General features: G+C 47.4%; 1 protein-coding gene across 1 annotated transcript in view; it reads right to left on the reverse strand.

Annotated features, from left to right (window-relative positions):
- LOC127060967 (uncharacterized) overlaps nt 1-8,517 on the reverse strand; it is a 425,101-nt gene extending 416,584 nt beyond the window's left edge. The window contains exon 1 of the mRNA XM_050986342.1: nt 5,366-8,517. Coding sequence (XP_050842299.1) covers nt 5,470-8,517 — 3,048 coding nt within the window. The 3' untranslated portion in view covers nt 5,366-5,469. The remainder of the gene's footprint in view (nt 1-5,365) is intronic.
- Nucleotides 8,518-19,581: the final 11,064 nt, after the last annotated feature.

A 19,581-nucleotide genomic window follows, 5' to 3' on the forward strand; every position in this document is an offset into this window, starting at 1 on the left:
AAAGGACAAAAGGGCACTACAGAGGTCCGGTATGCCTTTGACTCCCATCTACCATGCCTATGGGGTTGCTACCCATAGTAGGTGTATCTTAATGGTGAGTACAGAGGCCAACACGGTCTTGCCCTCTAGTCCCTGTTGTACTAAATGGTAATCGAGGAATAAAAGAGGTCCAGTATGGCCTTTTTGCTCCTACCTTACCATGCCTACGGGGTTGCTAACTGCAGCAGGGCTATAGAATCTTCTTGATAGTGAAAAAAGGGGCCAACCCAGTCTTGCTTTCCATTCCTTGTCTTACTTTACTTGTGGTTCTTAAGGAAACTGCCCCAATACCTCTTACGGTTCTTTGTGTACTTTGCCTCAACAGATGCTCGTAATTCTCATCTATTAAAACAGGAAGGCAGTCCTCGAGCTGGCTGGCAGAAGCTTGACTCTACTTTTTGGACAGCTTGTTGTTTCTCTGGTTGTCTCTCAGTCTCTGCTTGAGAGTCAATCTCATCTCACCCGGTCTGGATTTTATAGTCTATTCTTTGGGTTCTTCTACTGGGCTTTTAACTCTGTTAGCATGAGTCCATCTCTACTCTGCAGTTCGCACAGCCGATTTGGTGGTAAGCAGTACCTTAAAGGGACCTTCCCACTGAGGAGTTAGAGGCTGATCTCTCCATAATTTGATCATTATCTAATCCCCAGGATTAATATTATGGATTCTGAAATCCAGGGTGGTAGTTTGAGGAATTTCCTCTTTATGTCTTAGCCTTTCTAAGGTTTGTGCTATAGACATATATTTCTTGGCATTGGCTTCCCCTTCTTAATAGGGGGCAACTCTCTGGAGCGAGGTCAGGAAGGGTAACCCAAACATCATTTCATAGGGTGACAACCCCAGATCTGACCGGGGTTGGATTCTAATTCTTAACAAGGTCAAAGGCAGACATTTTATATATGACATTTGGGTTTCAATCATCAGCCTAACTGGAGTTCTTTTAAGAATTTGATTTATCCTCTCAACATGACCAGCACTCTGTGGATGCCATGGAGTGTAGAAGACATGGGCCTAGCTAAAGCCCCGTGGCAGATGGAGGCTTAGAGATAAGGAAATGCCAAGTCATAGGAACTAAACCAGAAGTCTCCACTCTGGTCCTCCAGGCCTTCTTATCTTTCTGTGACCCCATAGGCTATTTTCCCTAACCCTTACAATTGGTCAGTTCCCAAGCCCCCCAACCCTATAAAAGGGGCTACCTTGGCCCATTCTGTTAGAAGAGCTGTTGTCGGAACCCCTTCACGGACCCCTTCAAATAAACCACCGTGGAACAAGCTGAAGCCTCTTCTCCTCTCTCTTCGTCTGCTCTTCTGAAAGCCATCATTAGCCAGAGCACCTTAGCAAGCTAAAGAGCTGAAACTATAAAAGAGCTGATATCACTAAAAGCTGACAATCACTGAGCTTGCTAAGGGTGGCCACAGCTATAGAGCGGTTACGGTTCGGACACCCAGCCTCTGGAAGGCTGAGCTATCCGGCCTAAGACTGCTCGCCTGGGGCACCCTGATCCTGCAGGATCCGGCTATTCGGCTAGAAGCAAGCCCCCGTGGCTTTTTTTACAATGGAGTGTGTAACTCCCATTTCACTCCCAGGGCTTGAACAACTTTCTGCAATATCTTCAATGTGAAATGAGTTCCATGGTCTGAATCAATCCTGTTTACTATCCCATATCAGGGAATTATTGATTCTAGAAGTGTTTTACTCACAATATTTGTATTGACTTTAACAGTGGGTACCGCCTCTACTCAATGAGTCAAGTAATCTACTATCACTGGCAAAAATTTCAACTGTTGTACCTGGGGAAGCTCAGTAAAGTCTACTTGGACGTTTTGAAAGGGCCTTAAGGCTAGTTCTTGCCCTCCTCTGGGTGTTTTCCTCATGATTTTCCTATTCACTTGTTGACATGATACACACTGTTTACTTGTTTAGGTATTCCAAAAATTCCTATGCAGCCCCAGTCCCTTAAAAATTGATTGCTCAGCCCCTGAGTACCCTAATGTGTTGTACTATGCATGCCTTCCAGCATTTTCTTGGCAAGGGGTTTATTCAATGCTAGGTTCGCATCTGCTAATGTCCACTTACCTTCGTTATCTTTCTTGGCTCCTATTTTAAGGAGTTCTTTCTCTTCTGTCTCACTGAATATGGGGACTTTTTGAATTTCTCTCATGGGGGTTAATACTATTATTAATTTTTCTGTCCCGGATTCTGCTACATTCTTAGCTTCTAAATCTGCTAAATTGTTCCTTTGTTCCTCTTGAGTCACCACTTTTTGATGTCCTTTAACATATACTACTGCCACTTCCTCTGGTAATTGTAAGGTTTCTAACACTTTTAAAATAAATTCTTTGTGAATCAGTCCCTTTCCCTATGAATTTAACAGCCCCATCTCTTCCCAAATTTTTCCAAAGGTATGCACTACCCCAAAAGCCTATTTTGAGTATGTATATATTGTTCTTCTTTTCTGTGTTAATATTTAGAGCTTGTTTTAGGGCATATAACTCACATGCTTGGGCTGACCAATTGGAAGGTAACTTTCCCTTTTCTATGGCCACTAACTCTTCATCTACTATGGCATACGCCGATACCTGGTGCCCCTGGATTACTCTTGAAGACCTATCGATGTACAATTGCTTTCCTCCTTGGAGTGGTTGATCTCTTAGGTCTTGTCTTTCTTTAGTTTAATAGTTTATAGCCTTTAGGCAATTATGTACTAGTCCCTCATCTGGTTCTCCATAAAAAAATTGGGCTGGTGGACTTGGTTACTCATTATTAGTTCTAAATCATTATCTATTAAGAGGGCTTGTCCTGGTTTAGGGCAAATTTGGGAGAGAATACCCAAAAAGGGCTTCTCCAGAGAACAAACCCACACGGCCCCTCCCCCCCCAACCGGTTCGGGAAGAATTCCTTGGAGAGAAGTGGAAAGAACCTGTTTATTTGACAAGCAGAGCACCCCCCTGTCGGGGGACGATCTTGGGCAGTGGGACAGGTTTACAGTAAGCTGTAGGGACGTCCTCTCCTTGAACCTAAGTATGAGGAGGTGATAAGCAAGAAGCTGGCAAGCAAGAGATGTAAAACAGGATGCTGAAAACCGCAAGGCAAAAACAAAATGCTTAAGCAGCGCAGATGTAACTAGCCAATTAGAAATTGATAAGGACGCGTGCATGCCTCGTGCACAAAGCCGGCCTTCCAATTATATTTTGCGTGATCGCGTGTACGGAAGAGAAAAACATTATAAGAATACAAGCTTTGTAAACAATAAACGGAGCTTTTTGGAATTCTACATTGTGTCGGTGTGTGCTCCCCTCTACCTAGCCGTGACACCCCCCAACACACAAAATGAATAATACCGGATGACACCACTCTTTCACTGCTCTGAAAAAGATGACAAATTCAGAAAAGTCTCTCCTGGGGTGTAGTCGTTGTTATCAGTCCCTCTGGCGCTGGGGCAGCTGCTTGGTGGTTCCAAATCAGTGGTTCCAGAGAAGGTTCGGTCCACACAGGGGAGGGGAAGCAGTCCAGAAAGGAATTTGGACTGTTTAGCTAAATTAACTAATGATAAGGGGGGGGGAGGAAAGCAAGAGCAAGCAAAGCAGAAGCGAAGCAGAAGCAAGAGCGAAAGCAAAAAGCAGGGCAAAAAGCAAAAAAGCAGCAACATGCACTGGTGCTATCTGGATGTCCCGCCGAGTGGCTGATAAGAGGCCCAAAACAAAACCTTCACTCCGCCAGTCTTAAAGGCACAGAACATTATATCCAGCATAAATTATACACACACGAATGGGGACAACAGTCACCCTAGGACATTCCACCCCTTATCCCCATATCATCAAACAATTTCCTCCTATCTCATGTCTATACGGTTTAGTGTACAGGCAATGGCAATAAGATAGCAAACAGTGATATTTGCATATCATTCTCACCCCACAATCACATCTCCCTGAAGTACAAATCATGTTGTTCCATCTCTCTGCATTACCCACCATGTGCAGCCTTGTCCCTGAGCAAAGACAACCCCATGGATGGGTTTGTCTGTACTCGAGGCAGAATTGAACCACACCGTCCTCCCTAACAAACCTCTGACACGTACCACTGGGACTTTATCTCCATCTATTATATTCAGGGACTCAGACTGGGCAGGACCTGCTCGGTTAGTGGAACCTCAGGTGTTAACTAACCAGGTGGCCTTTGCTAAATGCTGCTCCCAATTTTTGAAGGATGCCCCACCCAAGGCTTTCAGCTGGGTTTTTAGTAGCCTGTTGTACCTCTCTACTTTCCCTGCAGCTGGTGCATGGTAGGGGATATGGTACACCCACTCAATGCCATGTTCCCTAGCCCAGGTGTTGATAAGGCTGTTCTTGAAATGAGTCCCATTGTCTGACTCAATCCGCTCAGAGGTTCCATGTCTCCAAAGGACCTGCTTTTCAAGGCCTAGGATGGTGTTACGGGCAGTGGCATGAGACACAGGGTAGGTTTCCAACCATCCAGTGGTGGCTTCTACCATGGTCAGCACGTAGCGCTTGCCTTGGCGTGTCTGGGGCAGTGTGATGTAGTCGATCTGCCAGGCCTCCCCATACTTGTACTTGGACCACCGCCCACCATACCATTGGTGCTTCACTCGCTTGGCCTGTTTGATGGCAGCACACGTCTCACAGTCATGGATGACCTGAGAAATACTGTCCATGGTTAGATCCACCCCTCGGTCTCGTGCCCACTTATAGGTGTGTCCTGGTTTAGGACAAATTAGGGGAAATCTCCGAAAGGGAGTCCCCTAAAACAAACCTCCAACCACCCCTCCCCCAATACCGGGTTCGGGAAGGAATTCCTCGGAGGAGCAAAGTGGAAAATAAAACCTATTTAATAACAAGTAACAAAGGAACACTCCCCAACACAAGAAAAGAAAAAGAAACCAGGCAGTGTTGTGGAGGGTGCTGATCTTCTTCTCGCAGACTCCGGGGGGTCCTGGACGTCCCAGGTCAGGTCCGGAGCCGGTACGGTATCTTCAGGGGAGGGTAAGAAAGAGGGAAAGGAAAAAAAAAAAAAAAGAGAAGAGCGCAAAAGAAAGCAAGCCAGCCAAGCTAAGCAGCAGCAGCAAGCAAAAGCAAAAGCAGCCAGCAAGCTAAGCAGCAGCAGCAGCCAGCCCAAAAGCAAAAGCCGAGGTGCCCGGTCACCCTCACCCCCCCCTCCCCGCCCCGCCGCAGCAAGACGGCCGGGGGGGGGGGGGAAGAAAGGCCAGACACAACACACGATATTGGGATAAAGGCTGTCACCCCACGACACTCCACCCCTTATCCCATATCGTGAACATACAATAAAAACTTTCATTTCACTTACTCACACCTTTAACACTTACGCATTCCTCTCATCTTACTTGCTCACACCTTTGACACTTACAGTTTCCTTCTGTCTCACATTCAACAAACAATGACATTCATATACGAGTCTCATCCCACAATCAGGTCTCCCTGAGGTACACACCGTGTTGTTCCATCTTTCTGCATTATCCACCATGTATAACCTGGTCCTTGAGCAAAGACAATCCCACGGATGGGTTTGTCTGTACTCGAGGCAGGGTTGATCCATACTGTCTTTCCCAACAAACCTCTGACATGGGCCACTGGGGCTTTATCTCCATCTACTATATTAAGGAGCTCAGACTGCGCAGGACCCGCTCGGTTGGTGGAACCTCGAGTGTTAACTAACCAGGTAGCCTTTGCCAAATGCTGCTCCCAGTTTTTTAAAGACCCCCCACCCAATGCTTTTAAGGTGGTTTTTAACAATCCATTGTACCTTTCCACTTTCCCTGCAGCTGGTGCATGATAGGGGATATGGTACACCCACTCGATGCCATGTTCCCTAGCCCAAGTATTAATAAGATTGTTTTTAAAATGAGTTCCATTATCCGACTCAATTCTCTCGGGAGTACCGTGCCTCCAAAGGACCTGCTTTTCAAGGCCCAAGATAGTGTTACGGGCTGTAGCATGGGACACAGGGTAGGTTTCCAACCATCCCGTGGTGGCTTCTACCATGGTTAGTACATAGCGCTTGCCTTGGCGGGTTTGAGGCAGTGTGATGTAATCAATCTGCCAGGCCTCCCCGTACTTGTACTTAGACCACCGCCCCCCATACCAGAGGGGCTTCATCCGCTTGGCCTGCTTAATGGCAGCACACGTCTCACAGTCACGAATAACCTGAGAGATACTGTCCATGGTTAGATCCACCCCTCGGTCTCGTGCCCACTTATAGGTGGCATCTCTACCCTGGTGACCTGAGGCATCATGGGCCCATCGTGCTAAGAATAACTCTCCCTTATGCTCCCAGTCAAGGTCTATCTTCAACTCCCCTATCTTTGCAGCCTGATGTACTTGCTGGTTGTTTTGCTGCTCTTCATTAGCCCTACTCCTGGGGACATGGGCGTCTACATGGCGAACCTTCACAGGTAACTTCTCTAACCGAGTAGCGATATCTTTCCACTCTTCCGCAGCCCAAATTGGTTTTCCTCGGCGCTGCCAGTTCGCCTCTTTCCATCTCTTCAGCCATCCCCATAGAGCGTTGGCTACCATCCAAGAATCGGTATACAAATAGAGCCTTGGCCACCTCTCTCTCTCTGCAATACCTAGGGCCAGTTGAATAGCTTTGATTTCGGCGAATTGACTAGATTCACCCTCTCCTTCAGTAGCCTCTGCGACCCGTCGAGTGGGACTCCATACAGCTGCCTTCCACCTCCGTTTCATCCCTATGACGCGACAAGAACCATCGGTGAATAGAGCGTAACGTGTTTCTTCTGCTGGCAACTGATTGTATGGCGGGGCTTCCTCAACCCGGGTCACTGGCTCTTGCTCCTCATCTGCGACACTAAAGCTTTCACCTTCGGGCCAATTTGTAATTATTTCCAGGATCCCAGGGCGATTTAACTTCCCAATTCGAGCGCGCTGCGTAATGAGGGCAATCCACTTACTCCAAGTAGCATTGGTGGCATGGTGGGTAGAGGGAACCTTTCCTCTGAACATCCATCCCAGCACCGGTAGTCGGGGTGCCAGAAGGAGTTGTGCCTCTGTACCAACCACCTCCGAAGCGGCTTGGACTCCTTCATAGGCAGCCAAGATTTCCTTTTCTGTCGGAGTATAGTTATCTTCAGACCCCCTGTAGCTCCGACTCCAAAATCCCAATGGTCGGCCTCGGGTCTCGCCAGGCAGCTTTTGCCAAAGGCTCCAGGACAGGCCATGGCTCCCGGCTGCAGAGTAGAGTACGTTCTTCACATCTGGTCCCGTCCTGACTGGGCCAAGGGCTACAGCATGAGCGATCTCCTGCTTGATCTGGACGAAGGCTTGCTGTTGCTCAGGGCCCCAATGGAAGTCGTTCTTCTTCCGGGTAACCAGATAAAGGGGTCTCACAATCTGACTATACTCAGGGATGTGCATCCTCCAGAAACCTATAGCGCCTAAGAAAGCTTGCGTTTCCTTCTTATCAGTTGGTGGGGACATAGCAGTGATTTTGTTAATAACATCCGTAGGAATCTGACGCCGTCCGTCTTGCCACTTCACCCCCAAGAACTGGATTTCTCGGGCAGGTCCCTTGACTTTGCTCTTCTTAATGGCAAATCCGGCTTTCAGGAGAATGTGAATGATCTTCTCTCCTTTCTTGAACACTTCTATTGCCGTGTTCCCCCAAACAATGATATCATCAATATATTGTAAATGTTCTGGAGCCTCACCCTCTTCTAGTGCAGCCTGGATCAGTCCATGACAGATGGTAGGACTGTGCTTCCACCCCTGGGGCAATCGGTTCCAGGTGTACTGCACTCCCCTCCATGTAAAAGCAAACTGAGGCCTGCATTCTACTGCCAGAGGAATGGAGAAAAACGCGTTAGCAATATCGATGGTCGCGTACCACTTTGCTGCCTTGGACTCCAGCTCGTACTGCAGTTCCAGTATGTCCGGTACAGCCGCACTCAGTGGTGGAGTCACTTCATTCAAGGCACGATAGTCCACAGTCAATCTCCATTCTCCATCAGATTTTCGCACAGGCCAGATAGGGCTGTTAAAGGGTGAGTGGGTTTTACTGACCACCCCTTGGCTCTCCAGCTCTCGGATCATTTTGTGGATAGGAATCACGGCATCTCGATTCGTCCGGTACTGCCTGCGGTGCACTGTTGAGGTGGCAATTGGCACTCGTTGCTCCTCTACCTTCAAGAGTCCTACGGCAGATGGGTTCTCTGATAGTCCAGACAAGGTATTCAATTGTTTAATACCCTCCATCTCCACTGCAGCTATTCCAAAAGCCCACCTGAATCCCTTAGGATCTTTGTAATAGCCATTCCGGAGGAAGTCTATGCCCAAAATGCACGGAGCCTCTGGACCAGTCACAATCGGATGTTCCTGCCACTCCTTCCCAGTCAAGCTCACCTCAGCTTCTAACAAAGTCAACTGTTGTGATCCCCCCGTCACTCCAGCAATGGAAACAGGTTCTGTCCCCACGTGTTCCGATGGCATCAAGGTACACTGTGATCCAGTGTCAACCAACGCTTCATAATCTTGTGGCTCTGATGTGCCAGGCCATCTGATCCACACCTTCCAAAAGACCCGATTTTCCCGTGCCTCTTCCTGGCTAGAGGCAGGGCCCCTCTAAGCCAGATTGTCCTTCTTTCCTTGGGCGTATGCCTTAGAAGTTCCTTCAAGGGGATCGGACATGTCATTGTCATCATCATACTTAACATCTCGGCTACGAGCAACCGGAGCTGCTCTCTTTTTGCTGATACTTCCTCTTTCCTTCAAATCACGCACCCGTTGTGCCAAAGCAGCGGTGGGTTTTCTGTCCCATCTCCTCATGTCTTCTCCAGACTCGCGCAGAAAGGCCCATAACTCAGCCCGTGGGGCGTACCTTCTCTGCCCATCAAAGGAGCGCCAACGTTGGATACCAGGGCTTCTAATTTGTACAGCCGAGATTTGAATAAGGTCCTCCTTAATCTCTTCCCGGAGTTTCTTATGATTCTCCTCTATTTTGTCCTCTAGTTTCTGCAGTCGAGTTTCCACTGCTGCAATTCTGGCATGAGTTGGGCCGTGCACAGAATCTGCATACGCTCGAAGCTTCTTTGACATATCGAGCACAGTCTCATATGTATCATCCCGCTTCATTATTGCTAGGGCAGAAGCGTATTCAGGTGGCCCAAGTCGCACAAGTTTCCTCCACATTACAGGTGTGCATGGTACCAGGTCCGGATCCCTAGTTGTTATATCATCTGAGAAAATGAGCTCTGCCACCGCCATCTCTCTCAGGCGTTGGATTCCCTGTTCTATGGTCTTCCAACGTGTCTGCTGTATATAGAGATCATCTGCACATAAGTATCTTTGTGCTACACTATCCAGGACCCGTTCCCAGAGGCTGTGAGGGCTAGCCCTGCTCATCATACCTTGATCGATGACAGGATCATGTGACAGGGATCCCAAATGCCTCGCTTCAGTACCATCCAACATCGTAACCTCCCCTGCAGCATCCCAAAGGCGGACTAACCAACTAATTATAGATTCGTCAGGTTGCCGTCTGTAATCCTTTCTTAAGCCTCTGAGGTCCTTCAGAGAAAAGGAGTCAGTATTGGCTCCAGAACCTGTGCCCCTTGATGTGGCCTCTGATTTTGGTGAGGGTCCTTCTCCGGCATCATCATCATCATCATCCTCCACCTTTCGATCGGTCTTGCTTTTACACTTCCCACCTCTTGTATTAGCTGCAACAGCCATGGGTTGAGGCCTATTGTCTGATTCAGCTGCTAGCCTGGAGCCTGGGATGTTAGCTGCAGCCTGGGTCACTGGGATAGTAACCAACTTATCTCCCTGTTCCCTTTCTGCTATCTGCTGCTCCACAGTATCTAACAGAGTACGGTAAACAAACGCCAAGGCCCAGCTCACTGCAGTGATCCTTTCCTCCTTAGTATTACCATGGCACTTCTCCCTCAAATACTTTGCCACCTCGACTGGGTTCTGAATTTGATCAGATGGGAAGTCCCAGTCTATAGGATGAGAAAATTCCTTTAAAGCCTGGCCCATATCCTCCCATTTCCCACTCCAGTCAAGATTTTTCCTGCTTTGTTTTACTCCCAAATCAGGAGTCTCTCTAACCCCTCTCGAAATCTCAGCTTTCATTTTATATACACTCCAGACAGTATAGAAAAGGCTTAGTAAATTAAATGCCAGAAAGATGGTTTCTTTTAAACTCAGGGGAAATTCAATATTTCCTAATAGAGATGTCAACAATTCAGGGGAGAAGAAGGAAGACGAAAGCTGAAAAGCCCCTTCCTCTTCTTCTCCCCAAACAAACTGAGTACACAGCCAGGTCAACAATTTATACATTCCTGAAACAAAGTCCAGCATTTTAAACCCCCGACAAATCATCACACATAAGGCCAGCCCAATAACTATTCTGGTTAATGCTCCCCGCCTACAAAAATAACTTATTAGGGATAACACCAGAGCTATTTTTGGGTAAGGAAATAACCCTAGGGACCACAAAGGTAATAAAACTTCAAACACCCCTAGGGACCAGAAATACCGGCAGGCTTTCACCCCAAATGACATTATGAATAACCAATATGCCCACGAAACAACCAGAACCAAAAATATTATTGTTATAGGGTTTTTTTTCCACTGTCTTTGGCCTCCGTTTCCCGGCCAACGCACCAAAAAGTTAACTGTCCTGGTTTAGGACAAATTAGGGGAAATCTCCAAAGGGATTCCCCTAAAAACAAACCTCCAACCACCCCTCCCCCAATACCGGGTTCAGGAAGGAATTCCTCGGAGGAGCAAAGTGGAAAATAAAACCTATTTAATAACAAGTAACAAAGGAACACTCCCCAACACAAGAAAAGAAAAAGAAACCAGGCAGTGTTGTGGAGGGTGCTGATCTTCTTCTCGCAGACTCCGGGGGGTCCTGGACGTCCCAGGTCAGGTCCGGAGCCGGTACGGTATCTTCAGGGGAGGGTAAGAAAGAGGGAAAGGGAAGGAAAAAAAAAAAAAAAAAAAAAAAAAAAAAGAAGAGCGCAAAAGAAAGCAAGCCAGCCAAGCTAAGCAGCAGCAGCAAGCAAAAGCAAAAGCAGCCAGCAAGCTAAGCAGCAGCAGCAGCCAGCCAAAAGCAAAAGCCGAGGTGCCCGGTCACCCTCACCCCCCCCCCCCCCCGCCCCGCCGCAGCAAGACGGCCGGGGGGGGGGGGAAGAAAGGCCAGACACAACACACGATATTGGGATAAAGGCTGTCACCCCACGACAAGGTGGCATCCTGTCGCTACCGGACACGAAAGAAACAGACACACTCCTTGCTCTGAAGAGAAGAGCAAAAAAGAGAAAGTTTATTTCTGACTCCAATATTTATAGTTTCCCAAAAGTGACAGTGGATTGGAGGGTGACAATGCCACCTCTCGAAGACCACTGGACAAACTAACAGTCCATCAAGTTTCTCCTCCTCCATAAAGGAATGCAAAACAACGTGTTATCTACAGAAAGTGTGTGAGAAAGTTCTCCACAAAGAGGTAAACATCAGAAGGCTTAGGAAATATTAGAAAATCAGGGCGACAGCATCCCTGCCCTGATGGCCTGAGGCATCATGAGCCCATCGGGCTAGGAATAGCTCTCCCTTGTGTTCCCAATCTAGGTCTATCTTTGATACCTCTATCTTTGTAGCCCGGTCTACCTGCTCATTGTGTTGGTGCTCCTCATTGGCTCTACTCTTGGGGACATGGGCATCTACATGGCGGACCTTCACAGGTAGCTTCCCTACCCTGGTAGCGATGTCTTTCCACTCATCAGCAGCCCAAATTGGTTTTCCTCTAGGCTGCCAATTGGCCCCTTTCCACCTCTCCAGCCATCCCCACAGAGCATTAGCTACCATCCATGAATCAGTGTAAAGGTAGAGCCTTGGCCATTTCTCTCTCTCAGCAATGTCCAGGGCCAGCTGAACAGCTTTGAGTTCAGTGAGTTGGCTCGATCCACGTTCTCCTTCAGTAGCTTGAGCGACCTGTCGTGCGGGGCTCCATACGGCTGCTTTCCACTTCCGGTTCATCCCCATGATGCGACAGGAACCATCCGTGAAAAGAGCGCAGCGTGTTTCCTCTGGTGGCAGCTGGTTATATGGAGGAGCCTCTTCAGCCCGTGTCACTGGTTCTGGTTCTTCATCTGTGACACCAAAATTCTCACCTTCGGGCCAATTTGTTATTACCTCCAAAATCCCAGGGCGATTCAGTTTACCTATGCGGGTGCGCTGAGTGATAAGGGCAATCCACTTGCTCCATGTAGCGTCAGTGGCATGATGAGTGGAAGGAACCTTGCCTTTGAACATCCACCCCAGCACCGGTAGTCGGGGTGCCAGAAGGAGTTGTGCTTCTGTGCCAATCACCTCTGAGGCAGCTTGGACTCCTTCACAGGCAGCCAAGATTTCTTTCTCGGTTGGAGTATAGTTGGCTTCGGACCCTCTGTAGCTTCGACTCCAAAATCCTAGTGGCCGACCCCGAGTCTCCCCAGGCACCTTCTGCCAAAGGCTCCAGGACAAGCCATGGTTCCCAGCTCCAGAATAGAGCATGTTCTTCACATCTGGTCCTGTCCTGACCAGGCCAAGGGCTACTGCATGGGCAATTTCCTGCTGGATGTGGGCAAAAGCTTGTTGTTGCTCAAGGCCCCAGTGGAAATGGTTCTTCTTGCGGGTGACTAGGTAAAGAGGGCTCACAATCTGATTGTACTCGGGAATGTGCATTCTCCAAAAGCCTATGGCGCCTAGGAAAGCTTGCATTTCCTTCTTATTGGTCAGTGGAGACATAGCTGTGATCTTGTTAATGATATCTGTAGGGATCTGACGGAGTCCATCTTGCCACTTCACTCCTAGGAACTGAATCTCACAAGCTGGTCCCTTTACTTTGCTCTTTTTAATGGCGAAACCAGCTCCCAGGAGGATTTGGATGATTTTCTGTCCTTTCTCAAACACTTCCATAGCTGTGTTCCCCCACACAATGATGTCATCAATATACTGGAGGTGTTCTGGAGCCTCACCTGTCACCGACATGTTTTATGAGAAATCCTTTCCTTAGGATTTTTCCCCTCCTGAGAAGCTGAGAGGCCTCAGCAACAAACTGTAAACAATTCTTATCTGCTGCTGTGGAATGCACCATGGGGAATCTGTGATTGGTCTCATCTGGTTGTTTCTAATTAACGGCCAATCACAGTTCACCTGGCCAGACTGTTTCGGTCAGAGACAAGCCATTGTTATTCATTCCTTTTCTATTCTTAGCTTAGCCTTCAGATGAAATCCTTTCCTCTATTCTTTTAGTATAGTTTTAATGTATTATCTATCATAAAATAATAAATCAAGCTTTGTGATACATGGAGTTAACTTTCTCGTCTCTTCCCTCATCCTGGGACCCTTGTGGACAATACCACACTCACCCTTTTCTAGTGTAGTCTGGATCAGTTCATGGCAGATGGTGGGACTGTGCTTCCACCCCTGGGGCAGTCGGTTCCAGATATACTGCACTCCCCTCCAGGTGAAGGCAAACTGAGGCCTGCATTCTGCTGCCAGAGGAATGGAGAAAAATGCATTGGCAATGTCAATAGTGGCATACCACTTCGCTGCCTTGGACTCTAGCTCGTACTGGAGCTCTAATATGTCCGGCACAGCAGCGCTCAGCGGTGGAGTCACTTCATTCAATGCATGGTAGGCCACAGTCAATCTCCATTCTCCCTCAGATTTACGCACAGGCCAAATGGGGCTGTTGAAGGGTGAGTAGGTCTTGCTGACCACCCCTTGGCTCTCCAGCTCTCGCATCATCTTATGGATGGGGATCACAGCATCTTGAGTGGTTCTATACTGCCGTCGATGCACTGTGGAAGTGGCAATTGGCACCTTTTGCTCTTCTCCCTTCAGAAATCCTACTGCAGATGGATTCTCGGACAGTCCAGGCAAAGTATTAAATTGCTGGATGCCCTCTGTCACTAAAGCTGCTGTCCCAAATCCCCACCTGAGTTCTTTTGGGTCCTTGAAATACCCACTTCGAAGGTAGTCTATGCCCAAAATACATGGGGCCTCGGGGCCAGTCACAATAGGGTGTTTCTTCCACTCATTTCCTGTCAGGCTCACATCCGCTGCCACCAAAGGGAAATCCTGGGATCCTCCTACCACACCGACAATAGAAACAGACTCTGTCCCCGCATGTAATGATGGGATTAATGTACATTGCGCACCAGCATCAACCAAAGCTTTATATTCCTGTGGTTCCGATGTGCCAGGCAACAAATCCACACAGACCAGAAAACACGATTTTCCCTAGCCTCTAGCAAGCAAAGCAGAAGCGAAGCAGAAGCAAGAGCGAAAGCAAAAAGCAGGGCAAAAAGCAAAAAAGCAGCAACATGCACTGGTGCTATCTGGATGTCCTGCCAAGTGCCTGATAAGAGGCCCAAAACAAAACCTTCACTCCGCCAGTCTTAAAGTCACAGAACATAATATCCAGCATAAATTACACACACACGAATGGGGACAACAGTCACCCTAGGACAGGGCTTCATACTTTAATACTCAGGAATCAGTTAACCATTTCTCAGCCTTTTGGCTTAGGATACTTCTAATTGAGTGTGGGGTATATATCTTCAATTTTCCCCTAAATGGTAATTTTTGCTTTCCTCTACGAGTACGGCAGTTGCTGCCACCGCCTGAATGCAGGTCAGCCATCCCTGGCTGACAGGGTCTAGTAGTTTTGATAAATAGGCCTCCGGTTTCCTGGATTTTTATGGTTGTTCTGGTGCCTCTTAGTGCTACTGAGTCCCTCTGAGGGCCACTGAGGGAACCCCGGCCAGCCCTGACATGGTTGCTGGGGCGGGGGGCACTCTGCCGTGCCCCGGGGGTACGGAAGGTAGCTAGGCTGATCGCCTGCAGCAGAGGAGACGCTGGAACAATGGTGGAAGAAGAAGGGGTCGGCTCTTAGCAGAGGTTAATCCAAGGTTTATTTCAGGAGCTCCAGGGAGCCCCTGCAACCTCAGGGGGCCTCCTGCTGAGAGCCCTGGGAGAGGTGCCAAGGTTACATTTAAAGGGAGATGGAAACCAAAAGTAGATAACATTTACTGACCAATAAGAAAACTTAAGGTATGGATACTGGGGGAATGGACATTTAGGACAGCGTATGGAGTGACACTTGGGGGGCTGACCCCTAGCCTCTGGCTAATCACTCTACGTCCTAGACTGAAAGTTCTAGATGGAGGGGATGGGATGCCGAGTGACTGACAGAGAGCCAGGGTGGGGATTTTTGGATGATCTCAGCAAAGGAGAGGGATTACAAAGGTAGAGGGAGGGGATACAATCTGGGGTAAACCATCTAGGGAAAATAAGGGGATACAAAGACAAAACCATTATAAAACATAAAAACACACTACAACACTGGATCCTCCCCAGTCCTGGGCAAGTACTTCATGAGCTACACCTTTTTCTATATCTACAAGCTGATAGACAGTATTGTCTAAGACAGGGAGACTCAGTGCTGATGCACTGACTAATTTTTGCTTTAAAGCTTCAAACTTTTGCTCATTGTCTTCTTCCCACCTAACCTCTTCTTTGTCGCTATGGAACATGAAAGAACACAGGCGCACACTGCTGCTCTCAAGGGGAAGAGCAAAAGGGAAATTTATTTTCTGACTCCAACATTTATAGTTTTCCAAAAGTGACAGTGGATTGGAGGGTGACAGTGCTACCTCTCTAATGGCACTGGACAAACCAACAGTCCATCAAATTTCTCCTCCTCCATAAAAGAATGCAAAGCAATGTGTTATTTACAGAAAGTGTGTGAGAAAGTTCTCTACAAGAATGTCAACATCAGAAGGCTTAGAAAATCTTAAAAAATCAGGGCGATACTTCTACTAATTTTTCAGACAAGAACCTGATGGCCTGCTTCTGTCTTTCAATCTATAGCCTACAATATCTTAACAAGCCTAAAAACCTACTAACCTCCCTCTTAGTTTTTGGTCGTGGAAGTGACACTATCCCCGTAATTCTCTCAGGGCTCAGTCTCTGGATCCCTTGACAAATCATGTCTTAGGTATTTTATTTCATGCTCTACAAATTGGAGTTTCCCTTTTGATACCCAAAGTCCTTGGTGCCCCAGAAAATTTAACAACACTATGGTGGATTCCCGGACTTCATTTTCTTCCCGTCCTGAGAGAAGCAAATCATCTACACATTGGATAAGTTTTATGTCAGGTTTGATGGAGAAAAGTTGTAGTACTTCTCCTAGTGCTTGACCAAATAGGTTTGGGGATTCGGAAAACCCCTGGGGTAACCTAGTCCACCGAAGCTGTTGCTTTCTTCCTGAATCGGGATCCTCCCATTCAAAGGCAATTATATCCCTACTTTCTCCTGCTAGTGGGCTAATGCGGCCTCCGCCGGGTTTCAGGGTATCCCCAATGGGCTGCAACGGGTTCAGATAGCGCAGTCCTGTTCAGCACTGCCTGTCTGAGTTCCCAAGCAGCTCCCTGCTGCAGGCTACCTTAGCAAGCTTAGGTGATATCAGCTCTTAGTGATTATCAGCTCGCTTTGTGATTTCAACTCTTTGCTTGCTAAGTGCCTTAGGCAGATGCAGGGAGAGAGAGGAGAAGCACAGTGTGAGGTTCCACAGGAGTGTCTTTATTGAATCTTCTGCGAAAGTTTTCAAGGACAGCTCTTCTGCCAAGCTGGGCAAAAGTAGGGGTTTTTATACGATACAGGAGTTTTAGAAATTGTCCAATAGTAGGGGTCGAGGGGAAAGTGACCTATAGTCTTACAGAGAGATAAGTCCTTTTTGAAGGCGGAAATAGGGGCTTCTAAGGTCCAGTCATCATGACTAGGCATTTCCTATCTTAGGCTGCTGCCCCCAAAGAGGCCTTGCAGGGCCTGGGCCTGCTACAACTCCACTTTCTGTATTTAGAAAAAAGGCATTCCCTATAGTTCTTTTGAAACAGTGAACACGGCATGAGAACATAGCTAATACAATGTCAATTACAAGGAAAATCCACAACATTCTCTTTACCAAAGATGCAACCCATCCTCTTAATCCCCATTGACTGAAAAGGTCATTGACCCAGTCTGGATTGTTTTCTACTTTCAAGTCCTTCACAAGTTCCTTCAGTTTCTGGATGTTTGCATGGATGGATTCCGTGCGTGAAGAGAGATTGAAGCAGCATATCCCTTCGAAGTCTTGGCAGCCGTGTCTGTGGGCAAGCAGCAGAAAGTCAATTGCTTCTCGATTTTGGAGTGATGCATGCCTTGTGGTTTCTTCTTCCTTTAGGAGATCGCTCAGGGCAGCAGATGTAGCGTTGGCTTGCTTGCTGAGCCAGCACCAGAGGTGATTCATTTCACCAAGGGCTTTAGTGGCAGCTACCCATGGTAGGAATAGGGAAACAGGAATCTTTTTTGGTTTGTTCCAATCATATAATTTGGGATCGCAACTTTAATCAAATTTCGTGTAGGATCTTTTGTGGCATTTTAATTCACTTTCTTTTTTCCAATTATGTAACAAGGTGATATTTGGTGTGGGGGTAGAAAGTTTTCCAAGGGTACAGGGACCTCCCTGGAGTTGGGAGGGGATCCCAGCCCATACTCTGTCACCACAGATGAGAAACGTTCCCTTGGGTAATACTTTGGGGTGGAGAGAGGACACAGATATCACACCAGCAGTGTAATTACACCAATCGGTATAGTTATAGGCTTTGTTGATTGGTGATATGTCTTTTTGATATGTTTTTTTTGTCTGACCAATTTCTGGCCAATTGTTTTTCAGACATCTAAAGTAAAATTTGACACAGTATGCGGCCTTGGAGGACCCCAACAGGTCCAATTCTTGGGGTTCCTCTAGAGCATCAGGCAGCATTTTTGTCCACTTGTCCCAAGTATCTGCCAGGTTGGGTCTCTTACCTGTGGTGCGGAGGAGCTCTGAGTTATAGACAGGCCAATCATCTACTACAAAGGGAATTCCTACTAGGCATGTGAAAAGTGGGTTATCAATGCTTCCCATGGATAAACACAGATTATCCTGTTTTAATGTCTTTGCTAAGGTTACCCAAACATTATGGCTAGGCTGTGGGCTAATCCAGCCGAAGGCATACGGTACGGTGAAGAACATCCAGGCAGCAGTGAGGACAGCACCAACGCAGATATTTTTCATCTTTGGACAGGAATAGGGCTTCTGATAGAGAATATAAGCAAAATTTGTTATCTTTATGATGGGAGGGGAGGGTTAGGGTTTTCTCCCTTGTTCCTTTCCTCCGTTCCTTCCCCGTCTCCATTTTTTTTTTTTCCCTCTATAAGCTAAGGATGGGGGAGTGGGTATAAGGTTATGGGTTTCTCAGTTTATATATTTGAAACTTAATAAAATGGCTTTCCCCCCCCCCCCCAAAAAAAAAAAAAAAAAAAAAAAAAAAAGATGTAAAATAAATGAAGCCACAGGGGCTAGCTTCTTAGCCGGATAGCTGGTTCCCTGCAGGGTAAGCGCCCCAGGCAAGCAGTCCAAGGCCGAACACCTCAGCCCTCTGGAGGCTGGGGTGCCCTAGGCCAGACTGCAGCACAGCCGTGGCCCCTAGCAAGCTTAGTGATTGTCAGCTCTTAGTGAAAGTCAGCTCTTTTGTGATTTCAGCTCTCAGCTTGCTCGTAGGGGCTGCGGCTGGCCGTGGTTCTTGGAAGGGAGATGAAATGAGAGAGAAGAAGGCCGCCAAGAGTGTTCCACGATGGTTTATTCTGAGGGTCTCACAAAGGGTCTTGAAGCTGCTCTTCTGGGGAAAATGGGCTCAGACAGCCTCTTTTATAGGGTTAGGGAGGATTGAAAACTGACCAATTGTAAGGGTTAGGGAAACTAGCCTATGGGGTCACAGAGAGATAAGGAGGACCAGAGTGAGGACTACTGGTTCAATTCCTATGACTCAGCAAATACCTATCTCTAAACATCCCTCCATGGAGCTGTAGCCGGCCCTGTGTCTGCTACAAGGGGGTTTTGGTAAGAATTGAGAAAAGTGAACAATAGGGCTTTTTAGGGTAAAAAGGGGTAACAACATATAATTCAGAAAACAGTTTTGTGTTTAGGCTGTGTCTGGCTTATGGTTTGATGCAGCAGTATGTTGCTCAGCTTTCTATTTTGTCTGTTGTTGCATGATGGGATGGTCTTTTCTTCTATGTGTGGACATTTGGTGATGTCTTCGTCTCCAGGCAGAAATGGTTTAGTTTTGAGGAGGTCTGGTATTTGACCCAGGGGAATTCTTGTCTGTGTTTCTGGGAGTAGTGTTTGCAGTGCTTAGGTATGGTTTTATGTTTTTTCCGGGGTACCATCTCGGACCAGATGGTAGTAGAACACACGCATACCCTCTTCCCCAAGTAACTAATTGAAAAAGGCCTGGAAAGTTGATGTGTTTCTGGGTCCTTCACTAGCACAGGTGGTTTCTCAGTGAGCTTTGCTTGGGTGGTATTTGCAAAGTGGCGAAGTATTGGGGGGTCAGGCTCTGATGTTGTACAATTTAGGAAGTTGATGATGTAGAGAGCCTTGCAAAATATTTCAACTGGACATATGATTCTTGTTTC

The sequence above is a fragment of the Serinus canaria genome, chromosome W (genome assembly GCF_022539315.1).
Source record: "Serinus canaria isolate serCan28SL12 chromosome W, serCan2020, whole genome shotgun sequence".
In the NCBI taxonomy this organism is placed as follows: domain Eukaryota; kingdom Metazoa; phylum Chordata; class Aves; order Passeriformes; family Fringillidae; genus Serinus; species Serinus canaria.